Consider the following 16,350-nt stretch of genomic DNA (forward strand, 5'->3'; position numbering starts at 1 on the left):
ACTCGTGTGTAGGACCATCCGATGAAAAGGAGCAAGCCAGTCACAGCAGACTGTTATAAAACGACTCCAAGTGTTTCATTAATAAAATGTGGAACTACTTTCAGGACAAAGCCACATAAGCAGACGACAACTATCTGTCGATTCTGGCTAGCTGCTGTTGTAGGGTGCAGTTTCCAAGATGAATTCAGATATTTGCAGACAACTAAAAGGCGACGAGAGGTTCATTATACACAACGAACAAAGCTGCTTTCCTATAACGATGTCAGGAACACGACTAACAAAATGTATGACAACCTTCTTTTTCACAGAGGAATCGTACTTTGCAGGCAAGTAACAAGCTTATATTCATTTGAAGAGAATCTTGGAACAGATTCATCCCATTTTCGTTTAAGACCATGACGGATGAGACATGGTGAAAGTATGGAGTGTGAGGAGCAATAAACATTAGTTGGCAACAAGTCTGGAATGATAACATTAGTGATACGGATAAGGATAATACGGACTACATCCTACGACCCTTTTCTTCCATGTACTGGTACAACTAGCTCTAACTTTAACTTACTGGACAATAATTTCAAACCGCACCGTGTTAAGCTGGTCAACACGTTACTTGAAGATGAGAATGATCGAATGGCGTGGTCCGCATGCTCACCAGGCTTCGATCACATTGAGTATTTATGAGAGTTGTTACTTGTGAGACGCGTTACTTTCTGTCAAATGACACCGGAGACTTCAAATGTCTGACAACGAATGACTGAGAGAAATGATCTAAAATAGCAGGTCTTTACAACGTTCAAGTTTTAAGTATGCAGAATCGGAGTCAAAATGTCCTTGGTGGGCATGCTCCATATAGAAGTGAAATGTTGTGTAGTATTGATTAGAGTAGCCCAAAAGTTGATGGTGTATACTGTCGACTGTCTTCCCTATAGTCTACCAATTCAAAATTAGGGACGAATAGCGCAGGAAGGTATGTAGCTTTGCTCGAATTCTTGAAACAAACAGTCCTAAAAATATGTGAAGACTAATAAAACATTACTGGTCGTCGCTTGTGTTTTGGTGACAAAGCTTATTGTTGCGTGCTTTCTTTGGTAGGATAAAGCGCAACTCTTGATCCAAAAATAGAGCTACATTTTAGAGAATCTTAAAATGGAAAGTTTGTTTTTTATCCTATGGTTAAAAAATAATTAATTGGGGTTAAATGTGCTTTAAGAGTGGAATTGCACTGTTGTAATTTTTTCTTATTTCTAATTCTGCTCATCAGTCAATACACTGAAATAATGAAACCTCTCTTAAAATTCATTCAACTTGTGCATGTGATAATTGGCTGTTGATTTTCTTCAGAAAGCATTGGGCTCTGAACTTCATGGTCATGTTAGTGTTATCGGCTTTGTTTGATAATTGATACCCAGGGTTAGTAGAAGAATGACGCCTGTTTCCATCGTACTCTTTTCTTTTTTTTAACCACAGTTTCAAAAAAGTATTTACAAAAGTCTTTTATGATAGAAACATGAAAACTCACGAGGAGATAAGGCCACATTTGGCAAATTACCCTTCCAGTTGGTCTAGCTGAGCACTCGATTTAGCAGACTTGTACTGATTTTCGTAATGATCTGTTAAGTGCATGCATGCCAGTTAGCGTCAGCGTTCCTTTATTTATCGCTCGTACTTCTAACATCATGCCCCACCAGCACGGATCTGAACGGCAGACAATGGCAACAACTGAGAAAAATTGTCGAGGGTGTAGGAAGTATTAGTTTATCCTTGACCACGCTTTTTCTTCACTATGAAAGTTTCTACAATAACCATCTATCACAAATGCAGAACTAGGCCATTACTATACAACCTGGATGTAAAAACTCCGCCGTTAGGGATCGTGAGCTTACATTTTCTGAAGGTTACGTGTTCAACCCATGAACGGGAATAAAGTTTGTCCCATTTAGAGTACTGGTAGAAGTTGTATAGTTGTTCCGACTTCTCCGAATACTGATATGTATGAAAATAAAGGCATGGGTAGAACGTGTAGCGTTTAAGGAACTGAGAGTCTTGACTTTGTTTCAAAATCCCGTTGTTAACTTATGTAAATGTTACTATTATAAAAGTTTTAAATATTCATGACAATAGTTGGTTGCAGAGAAGTTTGTAAATTCCTAAATATGAAATCTAATTGCTATAAATTGTTGTCTTATCTTTTCAGCTTGGGAAAAAAATTAAACTATTCATAAAATCAAAGTATTTCGAGGTGAGAGCCTCTGTGCCCAGCAAATTAAAGTACTTGAGCAATTTACAACTTGGTTATAATATTCTTTATTGTGCCATCTCTAATAGAAATTTTCAGCTAGTTATATGCAGTAATGGATTGTGACCACTTTGGGGGTACTCCATTGTTGACTTAATTTGTGAGAAGTGAATCAAATTGCAATACATATCGAACTTTCATATTATTAGATTACGAGTGAGGAATCCGTAGCTTGCAAAGAATGAATAAAACTCTTGTCAGGATAATTTTGTGTTTATTTTAGACAGTCCTTAAGTGATATACGAAACGTGTGTGTATTACAGAGATATGGTATGCATAACACATACATGAAATATTACACGTAAGTGTCCAATGATTGTGTGCACTAACAGTAATTGAAGATCCGAATTCAATATACCAGCAGCCGTTTGAGTTCAACTGATGCTTTTGAGAGCATGTGCATGATCATACTGTTTGGTATCTCAGCTAGAATGCTGGTTTCAATGCATGTGGGCTTCGAGGTCCTCGGCCATCAACAGGCTCCTCAGTCTTGTTTTGTGTTTTTATTATCTTCAGCTTCGAGAAACATCTCTCACAGTGAACTTGAGTGATATAAAATGTCAGAAGAAAGTCATATACTTTTACATGTAGCAATTATCAAGCAACTTAAAAGCACACATTAAACACCATTTGTACCACTAGAAAGTTTTGCACGACGAGCAATTCAGCTGACACCTAGATTTCACTACATTCCTTGGCCAATCAGTTTTGCATAAACTTTCGTTCATTTGTCTGTTCTACCTACAATGCTTTGCATGTCGTCCCTTAGTGCTCTCAGTTGAATTGTACACTCTTGTATTTTGTCTCCAATTCTGAACTAAATCAAGTCCACTTGTTTGAAAGTATTCTGGTACAGGTGCGATTTGATGGAAATGACATGTATGTGTGAGCGGTCAAAATAATTTCATACCTCATAAAACCCTCAGCATTCCTCTTGCCCCTGTTTTCATGGCAGAATCATGTGACTTTGAATGTTACAATATGACCATACACTTGATCAAATCTGAGAAAACAGCTTTGAAATGGTCTGTAGATGTTCAGGACACAACTGATTATTCACTTGATTTTCCTGACCAACGTGTTTCGCCTATCAGCTTAATTCTCTTCAATTTGTCTACTTCTAATTTTCCTTTTTACAGATATCCTTTGACTTTAAAGAAATTGCGGCTTTCTGCAACAGATTGAATAATGATATTGGTACAACACAATTTTGTTTGGTCTACCACAATTAAACTGAGCACATGTGCATAGGACCACACATGAACGTTTGTATCCACGAGAAAAAGAGAGCTTTGTCTGAAAGTCACTGTACTGCCCATGGCAAGCTGCTATTCCATCTATGCTGTTTGAAACACTTGTTGATATCAATGTTGTAATATCCAAATACGCTTTTTACTGGATCGTACAGTCCTTGTCCACTACCACTGTAGCAGTGGGAGGAACGAGAGCTTGCAGCCTTTCAATTACTTTCCCGCCATACCAGATTACCACAACACACTGGTCAGTTATTGATGTCTTCTGTGGAATCACTTTATACTGAGACCATACCATCATTTCTAACTTCATCTGATATAACGTTCTGGGTCATATTCTTCATTGCAACAAGCATCTTGTTGACTGTTGTTTTACTGATGAAAGTAACTGAAGTGAACTCTTCTAATAGCTCCAGAATTTTTGCGTTCCTTGGTGTTAGCAATTGCTTTGTTCATATGCCCTGAGAGTGGTATGTTCATACTGACTCAGAAGTTTTATCAGTTCCAGTAAAATAATTTGGTTTATTGAATCTTTTTCCAGCTCGTGTGCAGCTTCACTTCCATCCCTCTAAATGGAAGATTAAGCATTCCAATAACCCTGATAACAGTAATAACTATATCAACAATTTTATGTTTATTAGGCAGCATATAACATATGTAGGACAATATGTTTCCGCCTTTCGTGTTTATCTCATGCACTTCATAATATTGCATGTTTGTCTTAGATTCTGCATGTTCCCCTGCAAGTTGATGAACATAGCGCCAGTCACTGCATCCGTACACAAATGAAAACATGGTATTACTACTTGAAAAACATAGGGAAATGATGCAGAAAAGCTTATATTGCTTATTTGAAAGAGAGAATCATTGTCTCTTAATTTTTCCCTTCAACTGTTTTTTGGTAGTAAATATCCAGGTCGAATGGGATATTTTCAAGTCGTTAAACTGGATGTTGGGAAACAATTTCTGTGCATATCGTGACTTGATGGTTTAGGAAATATATTCGCACCATTACAGATTTCACTTTCATAAGAGTCTTCTGCTTCTGTCTCTGTGTCGTATTTCTCGCTGCTCTGTGGAGTTTTTGTGTGTGTGTGTGTTGAAGCTGTAGCTGTAACATCATCTTTGCGTGAATGAAAAGGTCTTGTAAATTCAAGAGTTAGTTGCTTGTGTAACCTATTGATTATTTTGAAATGATCAACGTGGGAAATGATTTTATAGTTCTTTCTATCAAATAAATGAATAGATGTGCTATTGTCCTTGTATCTTGTAAAAATCAAATTTGTATGAATAATTTACACCACTTTCTTAACAATAATCTGGCTTATTGTACTTTGCTGAATGTCACCAGCAAAATTTGCCTATGTTAGGCCAAATTCAACGTCGTCACGTACATACAATATGTCATGACAGTGTCATTATCAACCATACCTGTACTGACCAGCTAGGCTGGTTATCAATTCCTGATGCCATTTGGCATAGGATCTGATGTGTTTTAGAACTACTGATCAAATATGCGAGCGCCACAGAAATTTTCTTTTATAAATACCTAAGCGAGATTTATCATGATATAAATTAATTGTTGAAAATTTAAATTATTATAGTAATACATTGGCATATAATACTGGTGTTGAAAAAAGTAAAAATTAATCTATACAGACACGAGACTGTTTTGCGTGAAATGTTTTTGAAATTTAGAATATTATGACTAATCAAACACAGCCCCTATAATATGCGTCGGCTTGTTATATGTGGACCTGTTTAGCATTTTTCTGGCCAACTTTCGTGCAAAATGATTATAGATATGCAAAGTAGAGATAATCTAATAATCTTCCAGCTGAAATACAAAACTAGAGATATGCTATTCACTCCTATTATTGTTGGCGAGATTCGCCAAATATCGGCAAATTTTTGATGGTGAAATTTGCCAGCAAAAGTACCAAGCACAAGCCCGTTAATCCTAATATGATAATTGTGCATTGAGTTTATAACATTGCATTATTATGTCATTTCACGTAAAACTGGTTATTGTAGCAACTGTAGCTGACAATTTAATACTTTCTTGGGAAAAAGCGTTCCTTTAGCAAATAGGCCTATAATAATCATCAGTAGCAGTAAAAATAAACTACCGTTATTACTTCATTATTACAAGATAATAATTGGATCAGTTTGACATTTATACAAGCAAAACTAAACCTTAATACAGTGTGTTATTCAATGATCCACTTCCAGAGGATCATTCATTATTATTTAACTTGGTGCTTTGAGCGGAAAATGCTGATTTGATATTTTTAGGGACTTTTGCAGACTCCTGGCTCTGTATCATTTTAGAAGATTTGGGCTTCTGGCATCCACTGGCTTCTCTCCTCTTTTCCAAAACTTTTTTTTAATGTATGGAATCTATAGATTGTTGTCAGTTTTAAACAACAACACCAGGACTTGCTCATACTATGCAGTGAATTCATCTTTTTCTCCGATTTGTATACAAAATATAAAGATATGAGGTAATTGTCAGAAGAGAAGTATGGTGCTGTAACTTGTATGTAAGTATGCCTATGCGGCAGGTAGTCATGCTCAGTCATGCATGGACAGGTTTACACAAGTATCTGGGCCTATATGTTGAATAGACTGGGAATCCCCGTCTGTTGCATAAGCAAAATTCTAAAGATATAATAGTAATTTACAGAATGGGAAGCATTTAGCCACTTAAATACTTCCCCCAAGAGGCTCTGAATGTGTGTTATATTTACTAGTGACAAGGTCTACAAGAAGGGGTAATAAATACTGGCTGTATATTATAGGTCTAAATGTATTCAGTTTTATTATAATATTCTACTTTAACTTGGTCATTCAGATAGATAAAGAATATTGGTTTTTCCTATGAATACGTCTTTAAGTGATAATAAGTGGTAAACTATAAAATTTGAGAGGGCACCGCTGCTCGAGTTCTAAGGAGTGGGACACACACAAAAAAAGGAAAGGAGATCAGTATATTTTAAACAGGCCACTGAGAGGTTTTCAGGCTCAAATCAAAACCAGAAGGAACCTCCAAGCCACCTTTTTTCATATATTTTTATTCTCTGTGTGTTTAATTGTTTAACTCTGTTATTTCTGTTGAATTGAAAAGAAAACTAAGTTTCAAAGCTGAAAAACAACAACAACAAAAAAAAAGGATAAGTATTTTGAAACATACAGTGATTCTCTAATATCACAGGAAGTTTGTTTTATTTACAGGAAGACTCAAGCAGACAGTACAAATAGAAAAGGGAAAAACTTTAAAAATTGAAGCTAAACTTTCTAATCCAACATTATACATATAAGTAACGTATGTATAATATTAAGACAACAGACCTGTTGATCCATCTACGACATCCCATCCATTAAACGAAATTAAAACCGGCCCTTATCATTCAATTATATATCAAGTCTTCCCTTAACTCCTTTAAAATACCTGCATCCACCACATTTGAAAGCAACTCTTTCCATATGCTGATCATCCTGTTAGAAAAATAAAGCTGTCTTAATTGAAGGTGACTCGTACCCTGCCAAAATTTGTATTTTTGTCTCCTTGTCCTACCATTCCCACCATCAAGTATGATAAAAAGATTTTGTAATGATTCACATACTTTGTTTATTTTAGTTGCTTTAACCATGACTCAAGCAAACACACACACAAATCTAAAGCTGCAAATCAATGTGTGGAATCGTTCATATTTCAGGTAAACCGGTGTTTCTTCCACCACTACGAACAATGCGAATTTACAAAGGAGCTCCCCCTGGTGTATATGTGACAACTTTTCATTCTTACGACTCGGATTCACCTCGAAAGCAAGTTATGTTTAATATGATAGAAGTACGAGACTACTCATTTTTTCACCTGGAGCAAATGACAGGCATCCTCACAACAGCAAAAGATATTGATGGAACTGTTGGACATGTGTATCAAGTAAGAATTCGTTAATTAACAGATGTGACTTTCATAATATAAGCCAGAAATGCAATCTTTAGTCATGCTTAATTTCACAACAAAAAAGAAGTATCTGAAAAAAATACTTTTCATCTTTAAATGTTATAAAACTGTTCTTAACAGTAATTATTATTTTTGTATGAAACATCTGATTAATGAAAATAAAATCAGAGATTTTATTAATGTTACACATCTATATATATTTTATGTATCGCTGATAGTAGCTATCCCCACCCCTGTGCCTAAAGGATGCCGCCTCAGTAAGGGGTCGCCAGGCAGTTTTGAGGAGGGAAGGAAGCGTTAGAGACGATGACGTTATAGTTTCACGAAGTGTCACCAGAGGGGGCGTTGCTAGGCCGCCTTGACAGGCAGACATAACGATATAGTTTCACGGAGTGGATCCAGAGGACGTGGATATATATAGTTATATACTAGAAAGGCGGATTGACTTACTGAGGTTTATAAGCATATATTTAATCATTCTTTTACATGTCCGGACATTTATGTGTAAATCGTCCTGAAACACGATGCTTAACACTAGTTCATTAATTCTAATTTAGAACTAAATTTCCTGACAATTTATATGTAAATATAGTCCAGAAAAAGGTGTTTATTTATATATCATACAATAATTTAATAAACTATTATAGAATAACAACACTTACCATTTTTTCATAAAACTTTGACAACTATAAGAATAATATATACAATATTGTTCACATACACACATAAATACGGTCCTTCAGTACTTTTTTGGTTGTTGTAAGTTTACGTTCGACAGTTCTTCTTGATGATTTTTTTATGTTGAGATTACGTGTAGACAGTCCTAATGGATCAAAATATTCTTCTTTCTCATCTCGACCAATGTAAATACAGACCTAGTTGCTACCTAATTTATGAATTGTTTTCCTGAATGATGAGATAGTTGATCATAGACAATACACTTCCAAACTTATTTCGCCTACCCAAATTTGTGAAAGAGTCGAATAAATTTCTAAAGTGTTCATAGCTTCTTTCAGACAATGTTCCATAGGACTTCTCCTGTTTTGCTTTCACAAGTGAACGAGACACCTTATACAATATGCACATTATACATCATTTGAATGAGGCTTATTCATTTTGCTACAACTAAATATAATAAACTAATGAGTTTTTGTATTAAAATTTCAGAAAACATTGAAACTGTCCAAACATTATTATGATACATACACACACGCACATCACTGATGGCAAGCTTTCTAATCTTTGTCTGTTAGAAATACAAAACTCGTCACGTTGGAAGGGTAGACAGAGAAAATGAAGATATATAAAGGATAGAAAGGTTGTTGACATCAATGACAAAATAAAATTCAATTAAAGTACATTGTCCCTGTTTATGTATTTACATTATACTTAATATTGAAAATATGTTGTTCATACTCTACATAATCATATATTTTCTACATAAATTTAATGTTCACTATACTTTAACTAGAGTTTTTATATGTCACTGAATTTAATAGTCAGTAAGTAATCAACATGTAAATTGTATGAGATTTATGATTTCATTATACGATGCAACGAATTATATAATATATATATGCATGCACTAGAATAGTGACAGAGTTAGCTATTTCTGATTGGTGATTACTAGCTTGGTTTCAAGTTCAGACATATACAATTTTTTAATAACTGTCTACAACAAACAGTCTAAAGTTGAGTCATATCTGGTCCATTTTTCAAATATAAGTACCATGTTCCTTTCACCACTAATAATCAGACTGATGTAGTTCTACTATATGGAAGAAAGAATGATGAACCAACCTTTAAATGTAAGTATATATAGTAACAGATATTTCTTGGGTTATAAATCTAGCTTTTGTGCTTCTATGACATAGTAATGTTTGTTTTCAGTCATATTCATTATATTAATAAATAATGTTGCTGTGATTTACTAATTATCTACTATTTTATATGTTAATCTACTGTAAAGAAAGGAAATGCTGCTGACATTAATGAACTGGTGAAAAAGATCAAATCCAGCGGTGAAGAAGAACCAGTAAAACAGAAAAAACGACAGTTACGTTCTTCTATTATTATACAATGTGAAGAAGCACCTGAATCAACTCATGCCTATCATATTGTTACGTCACTCTATCAACGTATAAGAAGAATTTGAATATTTATATTCGACAGTTCAAGGAGTTTGGAAAAGGAAAACTATATCCAACCAAGGAAAGTATGTTTATCTTTAACATAATGGGAGGAATTTAAACAGTGGATCTCAAACAAGAGTGTAGCTGTACAGAACAAAACTGAACAAGATTTTGATTATCATGGCATTGATATGATATCTGATAAGATTTTCTATGTTTTATCAAATTTAGAATGGTGGAATTTATGTGCACAGGTTTCTCATTTTGATACTTACTTAAACACTATAGTTCATAATGGAAAGTAATTGAATAAATAAATTAAATCAAATCTTAATAATATACTAGCTGGAGTACCCGTCCTCCGGATGGGAGTCACGTAAATTCATGATTAATGAAAGGTTATCATAGGAGATGAAAAGTTGCTTCCCTTATATGTAATTGTAAAACACGTAAAAACGCCCATAAAAAATGCAAAACACACAATGTGAAACTGAAAATGGACAGACAACAGACGGTACTATTACATATATTGATACGCTGAACAGGTGTACCCTATTTTACAAGTACTGAAGAAAGAACAGTGTGAAATCAATGATCTTAGTCAAACTCCTCATTCTTGTAACATGTTATGTTAAATCGTGATGAATGTGTGTGGCTATATTTGAGATCAGCTTTGATAAAAGTGAATAAATTTATTATTTAATCTATATTTAATCAAAGAGTAAATGGTTGATTTTATCCGGTGCTATCAATGAAACTTTCTGGGATACTGTAGAGAAAGACGACTTTATCCAGGAGTTATCAAATATAATGTGATGTATCCTTCCTTTGAAGATCTTAAGAACAAACGAAAAACTCTGTGAAATAGCTGTGATTACAATAAAAAGTTCATGGCAAATTATTTCAATTGTTGTTTCTTACGGTAAAAGATATTGTCTTTCCTATTTCATAAATCCAACATATTTACACTGACTTACAGCCCAATGTAATAATACCTGCGGTGTATACTTGTTTAAGCGCGTTATTGGTCAAATACAACAAATCTCCATAAACGAAACATAAGGGGTATTTTCCAAAGTATTCAAATTTTCTTTATTTTAGAAACTATACAAAACCTATCGTGCCTTTGAAATGCGTAACTAAGTTGACTGTCCCCCATCGTGCTGAACATTAGATCTTGACTTTCACATACCATTTCCCTACAGCTTAAAACTGACGTGTTATCTTCAATATATGTAAGTAAAGAGTTTACTGTCCATTATTTCAGAATAAACTTTGCAAAAAAAAACAACAAACAAACTGTATGTCCATTATACATTGACAATGAAGAACAGATTTTGTAGGTCAATGAACTTAACATAACAATACAGAAAGCTAAATGTACATTCACGAAATTCTCAATATTTGATGGTATGATAGGAAATTATTTTCTGCTTCTAAGTTACCACTTTCCGTTTTTGATCTAGAACTTGCATATTTGTCATTTAAGTATAATTTTACAAATATACACACACAGATCTATACACAATCCAACTTCTTGGAAATATAATCGTATAAATACGTAAAAAAAAATATCGGTATCATCCATCTTATAATTTTGTCAGTGTTCTTCAATTTTATTTGAGGGACAAATTCCTCTGACAAGCTGACAATATAATAACCTTTGATGTTTACATATATCACAAACTGATATATGTATGGATTAGTAAGACCTTTAAATTTCATATATTTAAACCAAATCTTTTTTTTAGAAGAAGAATAGCCTTCACTGTTTATTTTGTATAATATCAATGGCCCCATGAAGTAGTAATTGGAGAATATTTAAGTATTCAATCGTACGACTGCGTAAATAAAACGCACCTCCATAAACAAAACAAATACGACAGTCACCAAAATAATTTGTATAGAGATGATGATCACAACACTTGAAAATATTAACCGCAAAGTATATAAACTTGTAATGCATGTCTGTAGGTACATTTGCTTATTAGTTTAACACACTTGTATATATAATATATAAACTTGTAATGCATATCTGTAGGTACATTTGCCTATTAGTTTAACACACTTGTATATACAATGGAGAACAATGGAATTTTCTAAGAAGTTTCACCAAAGGGTAAAACTCTGTGACCAATGCTTTGACCTTTGCTCAATAGTCACATGTTGGTCAATTTTCGCTATCTGAGAAGCAATCCATTTTCTATCATGTAATGAAAACAAAAACTAGTATCTTTCATGTGGTATATATCAACACAGAATACTGATTGTAGCTCTAGTACAATATAAAGGACAGAGAATGTGTTAAATACTTTGTTACATCACTCTATCATCGGAAAAATAAGTATCGCGAATATTAAAGTGGACGTTTTTCAATATTGCGATATCCTTCTAAGTTCTGTGACCTAACGATAAAAGGTATGGTCTATAAGAAAAGACACATCTATCGTTTACATGAAATCGGTATATAAATTCACATAAAAACCATTCATCAGTGTGATTAGCTTTATCTCTAGTCTTGTACTTTATGTAACTATACAGGAAGTTAAATGTACATTTGTGAAATATTTGATGGTACAGTAGGAAGTAGTGTCTGTTGGAAATGTATTAAAGTATCGGTCTAAACACTATCAGTTATTAACGTTACATTATTTATTAATGTATTTAACTTTAGATGCAACATTTACTGCCAACCCACAATCTCGAGTACTGGTCTCGTTCAGACGTAACCCAAGAAAGTTGTCGTATGTTTAGTATAGACTGAATACAAGTGTTTTGTAGGTCTGTATAAGGGGGAATCTATGATAATCTTGGTGTTTTTATGCACTTATTATTTGGCATGCGTATTCGAGACTGTCATCAAACACGGGCCCCGAAAAAGTTTTCTTTTCATTGACAGAAATAATACTGCAGTGACGATATATTCACTTATTTAACGTCAAAACAATAATTGTTTATCGATTATCACAAGACTATTTTAAAAGTGTGTAACATTCTCCTATCTCTAAACTTGGGTAATTGTAACTTAAGGAGAATCATGTGATAATGTGTTATGACTTTAGTGTATTTCTGTTACTACAATGAAGTTTACTAACTTTTCGTAAATCTTATATCAACTTTGTTGACGTTTAAGATGTAAGAACTGAAACTCTGTTATATCTAAATAATTAAACTTTGAAGAAGTTAGACTATCTATATATCTTGGTGAATTGTATTTGTAAACAATGGTAGATTTGAACAACGAATATGTGTGTTCTGGATCAGAAACAAAGTATCAACTTATAAATAAAATATAATTTCAGAAATGTACATTTATTCTTTGATAGATTGTATAGGCAGAGTATTCATGATGAAAATTAGTTGAATTGACAGCAACTGCTTGCTATTAAAACACAAATGTAGAGGATAACGTTTCGAATATATTCTGCTTTTCATCTTCAGATTAGTGTGATCCGATTCAATCATGGTATGTATTTAGGTTTGATAAACCAGGGGTGTTCAGAAATTAGTTATTTCTCTTCGTCCCTTTTTTGTTATTTTTGAAAATTTTAGCGGAAAAGTTAATTATTTTCGTGAAATTGTGATTGTGCATAGATGACTTGTCAAATTTGAAGCACGAAGGAAAGTCGTGAAGAAGACAGGAAGAGCGATGCTTTCTTGATGAAGAATGTGAACGTGGAGAAAAGCTTCGGGCATGACCTGTACGATCAACGAATCACGAGCAGAGGCTCCATACAGACTGTCAATGTCCGCCCAAGAGGGCAAAACGCACTCTGTCCCAGAAACGACACGAGATTAGAACCAAAGTTTATTACGAGGTGTTTGGTGATGAGGGAACTTTGCTGAATCTACTGGAAGCGAGTTCGACACAACTGTGGATCATGGCTAGCTGCTCTTCATGAGACAAGTGATTGCTGGTGGATCGGGTACCCGTACGTGGTCGGGTAACAGGTGTTGAAGTTGTCGAGCCTTCAGCAAACTGGTGTCTTAGTAAGAAAATCTTATCAGATATTATATCAGTACCATGATAATCAAATCTATACGTAAAAGAAATAGAGGAGATATGCAACATAAATTGCATAATTCCATCGTTTTCGAAGAAAATCTTGTTCAGTTTTGCTCTGTATAGCTGCACTAATGTTGAGATCTACTGTTTAAATTCCTCCTTGAGCTATGGAATGTGAATATTCAAATTCTTCTCGTAAGTTGATAGATTTACGTAATAGTCATCCCAATAGGATTGGCATGAGATGATTCAGGTGCTTCTTCTCGTTGACTAATAGTAGAAGAACCTAACTGTAATTTTTTCTGTTTTACTGGTTTTTATTCACTGCTGGATTTGATCTTTTTTTACTAACTCATTAATGTCATCAGCATTTCTTTTCTTTACAATAGATTAACATATAAAATAGTAGATAATTAGTAAATCACAGCAACATTATTTATTAATATAATGAATATGACTGAAACAAACATTACTATGTTAAAAACACAGTTATGAAAGGGACAGGGTATTTATATTTGAAAAGTGAACCAGATTTGACTGAACTTGACACTGTTTGTTGTAGACAGTTAATAAAAATTTTGGATATGTCTGAACTTGTAACCCAACTTATAAACTCCGATCAGAAATAGCTAACTCTGTCACTATTCCAGTTCATGCATATATATTATATAATTCGTTGTATTGTATTATGAAATCATAAATCTCATACAATTTACATGCTGGTTACTTACTGATTATCAAATTCAGTGACATATATAAAATCTAGTTAAAGTATTGTGAACATAAAATTTATGTAGAAAATTATGTAGAGTTTGAACCATTTATTTTCAATATTAAATATAACATATTACAATGTATTATAATTGATTTTATTTTATGCAAAGTAGATTTTTCCAACTAAGAACTGACCTTTGTCATGTATATCAATGACCTTTCTTTTCTTTCTGTATCTTCTTTTTCTATCTCTACTCTTTCCACGTGACGTGACGAGCTTTGTATTTCTTAACAGTGGTTGTGTGTGTGTGTGATATTTCATAATAGTATTTAGACAGTTTCAATGTTTTATGAAATATTAATAGAAAATGAGTGGATAAACAGTAAGTCATTCATTTATTATATTTAGTTGTAGCAAAATGAATTACCCTCATTCAAATAATGTATAATTTGCATGTTATATAAGGTGTCCCGTTGACTTTTGAAAGCAAAATGGGAGGTGTCCTATAAAACATTGTCTGAAAGAAGCTATGAACACTTTAGAAATTTATTCAACTCTTCCACAAGATTTGGGTATGCAAAAAAGTTTGGAGATGTGTTGGCTGTGATCAACTATCTGCAGAAAAACAATTCATAAATTAGGTAGCCACTGGGTCTGTATTTCAATTGATCAAGATGAGAAAGGAGAATATTTTGATTCATTAGGACTGCCTCCATATAATCTCTACATAAGAAAATCATCAAGAAGAACTTTCGAATGTAAACTTACAACAACAAAAAGTACTGAAGGACTGTATTCATGTGTGTATGCAGACAATATTATATATATTATATTTGTTATAGTTGTCGACGTTTGTCCAAGAAAGTTCAGTCCTCAAAGATTTATGAAAAAATGGTGAGTGTTGTTATTCTTTAATAGTGATTAACCACACTTATTATGTAACAAAATTATTTACTACAGAGTTTATTAACTAGTTGTTAAAAATAAAGATAGTGAAACAGTCATTATGTGTGTATAGAAAGTTTGCAGCTCACGTGGTTTGAAGCTAGATAGACTGAACATGTTACAATGAGTCACAGTAAAATGTCTCCATGATGGTACCGAACCACAGATAGAAATGAAAAGAACGTTTATATGCTGCATACTGTCTTACAGAAGTATAGAAACATCTTTTTCAAATGTACATAATTAAATGTATGTTGAAATCTGTATATAACCCTCTGTAACATTGCCCACCCCTTGTAAAATACGTGTAATACAGATAAATATATATAATTGAAAACAAAAACATAAGTAGTGATCTCACTCAAATAATTGCTAAGAGCAGATTTGTTAAAATCCTATGGACAGTGAGATTGTCGTTAAAATAATGGTTTTAACATAATTAAATCTAGACTTTGCTGACGTAATCATATGTGGAAGTGTAGTGTCCACTCTTGTAAAACTCGTGTAATATATAACTATAAATTATCTAGTGTAAAATGAAATATTTGTCAAGTTATATGGATAGCATAAAGTCAAACTAGTCAAACAGTAGATTTTGAATTATTGTATGATATTTAGATAAACGTCTTTTTCTGGACTATGTAAAATGTAAAAGGAAAAAGGAAATGTAAAAGTATGATTAAAGATATGCTTATAAACATTAGTAAGTGAATGAGCCTATAGTAACAGGCATTCTGGTATCGAACTATAATATCACCCCTCCCTTAGATAGCTGCGCCCTCTGGTTACACTTTGTAATCGTCCCCTTCGTAGAACTATGACGTCACCGTCTTTATCCTTTCCCTTTCTCTCCCAAATTGCCTGGTGACCCCCTACTCATCCGGCCTTCTTTGGAGACAGGGGTGGGAGGATAAGTACTGTTGACAAGCATTCTCTAAGTTAGTTCCATATACATGCACGTCGATAATGCACTTTAAATATTTAAGACAGACATTGGTATGAGGCAGTGTTTGTTAGTTTTGTCTCGCATACA

General features: G+C 33.6%; 1 protein-coding gene across 2 annotated transcripts in view; it reads left to right on the top strand.

Moving 5' to 3' along the window:
- Window positions 1-16,350, top strand: part of LOC106463503 (adhesion G protein-coupled receptor E1-like) — a 77,180-nt gene that overhangs the window by 19,510 nt on the left and 41,320 nt on the right. Inside the window, exon 3 of one of the 2 annotated variants that reach the window (XM_022391027.1) lies at window positions 7,269-7,495. In XM_022391027.1, coding sequence (XP_022246735.1) covers window positions 7,269-7,495 — 227 coding nt within the window. Of the gene's footprint in view, window positions 1-7,268; window positions 7,496-7,873; window positions 7,974-16,350 lie in introns of those variants that run through there. The other variant, XM_022391029.1, reaches the window with a different exon arrangement.

Source organism: Limulus polyphemus, unplaced genomic scaffold, assembly GCF_000517525.1.
Source record: "Limulus polyphemus unplaced genomic scaffold, Limulus_polyphemus-2.1.2 Scaffold1426, whole genome shotgun sequence".
NCBI classification, from domain to species: Eukaryota; Metazoa; Arthropoda; class Merostomata; order Xiphosura; family Limulidae; genus Limulus; species Limulus polyphemus.